We start from the raw sequence: 4,374 nt of genomic DNA, 5'->3' as shown, positions 1-4,374 counted from the left end.
TTCTGTTGAACAAACAAACCACATTCGAGCATTTTTATTCTCTGTCAAGGGGTTTTTCCAACATGCAGAGAGCGAAAAACTAAAGAGAAAAGCAGTATTTGGTTCATCTTGCTCCTCACAAGTGACCAAACTCAATTATTCCCTCCTATGCTGTGACACTATTCATGTAAATGTAACAAATGCAGACACTGAGCTTTTTTTTTCCTAAGCGGGATGCATGTGGAGAAAAAAAGCGTCGCTTTTTTTTCTTTTTTTAAACTGGTTGATTTTTTTTTCTCCTGTGCAGGCTAGTGTATGGTGTCCCTGAGAGTTTAATGTCCTGCAGCTTAAGAAAACACATAAATGCAAGCAAATAAAGAAAAAAAAGTTCAGTAATATGACAACACATGATGAGTGGCAATTAGGAAAAACATCTGCAAATAGAGAAAACACACAAATACAGAAATGTCCTGCAAATACATGAAAATTCTGTATTACTTGCAGCATTTCTGTATTTTATGTGTTTCTGTATTTGGTTGTTTTCTTGGTTTGCATTTGTGTTTTTTTCTTTCTTTTCTTTTTGTCTAAAAGCACATGTGCCAAATGTATTTTCTAAAATTGCAAATTGCAGCGTGCAAAGCTTTCAGGGCCACTTTGCTAAAGGCTTAGTCTGACCTTAGATAACTTTATTAGCTTTTAATATAATATATTGTATGTATTTACAGATTTCATGTCTCTTGTTGGAAAATAAATATTGTATTTGGCTATATGGTCTTTCTAGATAAGTGTTAAGGGGGTTCTATGTTTTGTCCACTGTTTATTCATTTAAAAACTGTAAAAAGAATGTTGTGGCAAGTGGGAGTCAATTATTTGCAAAAAATTGTTATGTAAAATATTTTATATTTTAGTGTCATATTGTAGCAAAAAAAATGACTTAAATGGACAGTTCACACCAAGATAAAAATACAGTTTTCTCTCTTACCTGTAGTGTTATTTATTCATCTAGATCGTTTTGATGTCAGTTGCAGTGTTGGGAATATCGACCATAGATATATAGATATGTCTGCCTTCTGTCAAATATAATGGAATTAGATGCTACTTTGTTTATGATGTTCAAAGAGCCAAAACATCTTTTGAGAAGTCATGACCCTGTGACTCAATATATTCCACAGACCTTGTGAGTGTATAGAAACTGTACAAGAAAGAAAATAGTTCCTACAGAAAACTGCTCACAAAAAGGTCTGTGGTATATCTTCACCAACCGGGTCATGATTTCTGGAAAGAGACATTGCTTTTGAGTTTTTCAGAGCACCGCAAGCCATATTGTACGATTATATTCAACAAAAGGCTGATATCTTTATGGCTGATATCTGATAACACTCAGCAACTCACATCAAAACAAGAATGAGTGATAAGAAGCATTACAGGTGAGAAGAAAAATATTTATTTAGATTTTATTGTGAACTGTCCCTTTAATGTAAGATACACTTGTGTATCCAGATGAATCCATACTGTATGTATTAATTGTGTATAGGGCAAATTAATTGTTTTTTTATCGTACAATCATTTGCAAAGTATATAAAACATTACTCACCAGAAACTATTGCAGTCATATCATAAATTGATTGTGTACTCTTCTGTTCTGATCAGAATTAGAACTCCTGTATATTATGTAGGTATGCTGAACTGTTGATTTTGACATTAAATCTGTTATAAAAAATGCTTCTCCCAGTTTGTTGTCTGCATGATTTTGATGCCATATGGATGCAAAGATAATGCGCCAGTGGATCTTGTTTAATCTCGGGCTTTACTCACTTACAAGCACAGAGCCACTAAGAGGCTTAGACACCCTTTACAAAACATCACGTTTCTGTTGAGATTGAAAGTGTAAAGAGCGTGCAGTAAGAGGAAGTGACCTAGCTGCAGTTTTACATCCTGAAGTGTTGTGCGAGATTGTCAAATATGGGATGTTATAAGGGTAATTCTTCATAACCTTTAATAATAATCCTGGCTGCGAGACAGCGCCTATGGCTGTGTTATCAGTTATAAGATACAAAGGTCATTAGCTACAAGCCTGCTTCATGGCTGAAGGTGTGATTAAAATATGAGAAATCTCTTTATTATTTTCCAAGATAAATAATCACTTTACTTTTTTAGTGCAGTTATTTTTATAGAAACAACATTTGACAGAGATGAAGCGAGTGACCGTTCCACTTTTTCACTCATCACTTTGAATCATGTTTTCTATGTTTATTCAGTGTTTTCTATGACACTGTTGCCAAGCAGCATACAGTCACTCAATCTACATTCACACACATGCTGCCAGGCTTTGCTTGAGGTTTTTTTTTTTTTTCCCGGTTGGTTTCTTGCAGCTCTGTAGTTTAATCAGCGTACACCTGCTCTCACTCTCCTTTCCCTTGGACCACTCGATATGATCTGGAAAAGTAAACACAAAGAGCATTTAAAGAATAAAGCCCTATTTGATCAATCAATTATATTTATCAAACACAAATATACCACAGTAAGGAAAATAAACAATCTGGTTTGCATTTGTTGCAGCTGGTACGGTTTCGCCCAACAAATGGCTCAATCATAATCTTTTTGATCCATTAATCATCACACAGATTTTAGTCAGCATTCTGTTGAGCTATTGTGTCTGAAGTGACTGATTGTTTGCCATTTTTCATCCACTAGCCTGTGATATAAATTACTTAACTCATTCAACTGCAGTTTCCCAAGCACGGCTACCCTTCACGCACACCGACTGTAATTTAGTCAAACATCACTTTTTTTCTGTCATCTTTCATTGTCTTAAATTATTCAACACTTGTGCTAATCATGTGCCTCTCAAACACGGAAAAAATACTAAATTTGAACAGGCACCAGGAATAAAAAGCTGCAGGGACTCACTTCGATGACTTCCTGCGACAGCCTGGCGAGCGACAGACCCTTCCACCTACAGTCAGACAAAATATGATAATAAATGTGGAAATATAAAGGAGACTAAACAGAAGAATAAACATTTTGGAAATATAAAAGAGGAATAAAAAAGAGAACAGGTAAATATAAATATTGGACAATAAAGAGATATAAATAAAATAATAATTAATTAAATAAATATATAAAATCAAATGAATAAACAAATAAATATAATACTAATGATAATAATAATAATAATAATAATAATAATAATAATAATAATAAATAAATTAATTAATATATTTTATTTATAGAGCACTTTTCAGGGTACACAAAGATGCTTTACAATTAAAACAGTTAAATTCAGTTAAACATAAAAAGAAACAAAATCAAAAACAATAGGTAAATAAACATTTGGAAATATAAAGAGGAACAAAATAAATTTGGAAATATAAAGAGAAATACATAAAAGAATAAATGAATTTGGAAATATAAAGAGAAAAAAATAAAAAAATAAATGAATTTGGAAATAAAAATACAATTAACAAAACATAAAGCAATAATTCTAAGCATTTTCATCTTTTCTTACATTTATTTTGACCTTAAAAATATAATTTAATTAATATATATATATATATATATATATATATAATGGCATATAATGTAATGTAATATATGTATTGTAATGTAATATATGTATTGTCTGTTTTTACTCTTATTTTTTGTAAAGCACTTTGTGTTACATTTCTATGTATGAAAAGCTTGAAAAAGTTTGATTTGATTTGATGAAAGTCTGATTAATGTAAACATTAATATATATATATATATATATATATATATATATATATAAAAACTTTATTTGCTTTATTTATTTGTTTCTTTTTGTATAATGTTGTTTATTTATTTTGATCCTTTTTTCCTCATTCTTCTCCCTATTATATTAAAGTTTTATTGTTTCATTGATGACACTCCACTAACTCCATATAAGGGCAGTTGAATAAAATAACATTTTAGGAGTACTTTCAGACACATTATACTTACAGCCAATGACCATGATGCCCATGATGAACAGTACTGCTGCAATACTCAGTCCAGCATAGCGCAGCGACTCATAATCTAGACACATAAAACAAAAATCAAGCACGAACCATGGACACAACAGGTAATGTGACAAAAACACAGTCAAATGTAGCTTCTCACCATAGGTGAAGCCCTCGTCCCACTTCGGATCTATAAGAAGTAAAAGCAGAAGAAGAACAGTGAATTAAGTTTGACTGTTGAACACAGGAAACGTCTACAGGAAGAAAAAAAGGATCACGGGGGAACCAGAGTCAGAGATAGCATGACAGATGTTCTGGCCCCGCTGACATGCTGTTGATGGCGTATAAAACCATATCTATAAGCCAGCACAGCACCACAACACAAATATCTTATCTCTTCTTGCATAAGGTACAATCAAGCATTAATCTGTTGGAA

At 32.1% G+C, this 4,374-nt stretch overlaps 1 protein-coding gene across 1 annotated transcript in view; it reads right to left on the bottom strand.

The window, feature by feature from the left end:
- Window positions 1–1,419: 1,419 nt before the first annotated feature.
- fxyd5 (FXYD domain containing ion transport regulator 5) overlaps window positions 1,420–4,374 on the bottom strand; it is a 9,829-nt gene continuing 6,874 nt past the window's right edge. Inside the window, exons 7-10 of the mRNA XM_059338748.1 lie at window positions 4,099–4,128; window positions 3,940–4,014; window positions 2,890–2,935; window positions 1,420–2,415 (exon numbers count right to left, since the gene is read on the bottom strand). Coding sequence (XP_059194731.1) covers window positions 2,382–2,415; window positions 2,890–2,935; window positions 3,940–4,014; window positions 4,099–4,128 — 185 coding nt within the window. The 3' untranslated portion in view covers window positions 1,420–2,381. The remainder of the gene's footprint in view (window positions 2,416–2,889; window positions 2,936–3,939; window positions 4,015–4,098; window positions 4,129–4,374) is intronic.

This window comes from Centropristis striata, chromosome 8, assembly GCF_030273125.1.
Source record: "Centropristis striata isolate RG_2023a ecotype Rhode Island chromosome 8, C.striata_1.0, whole genome shotgun sequence".
NCBI classification, from domain to species: Eukaryota; Metazoa; Chordata; class Actinopteri; order Perciformes; family Serranidae; genus Centropristis; species Centropristis striata.
This window is presented reverse-complemented; position numbering and strand designations above follow the sequence as displayed.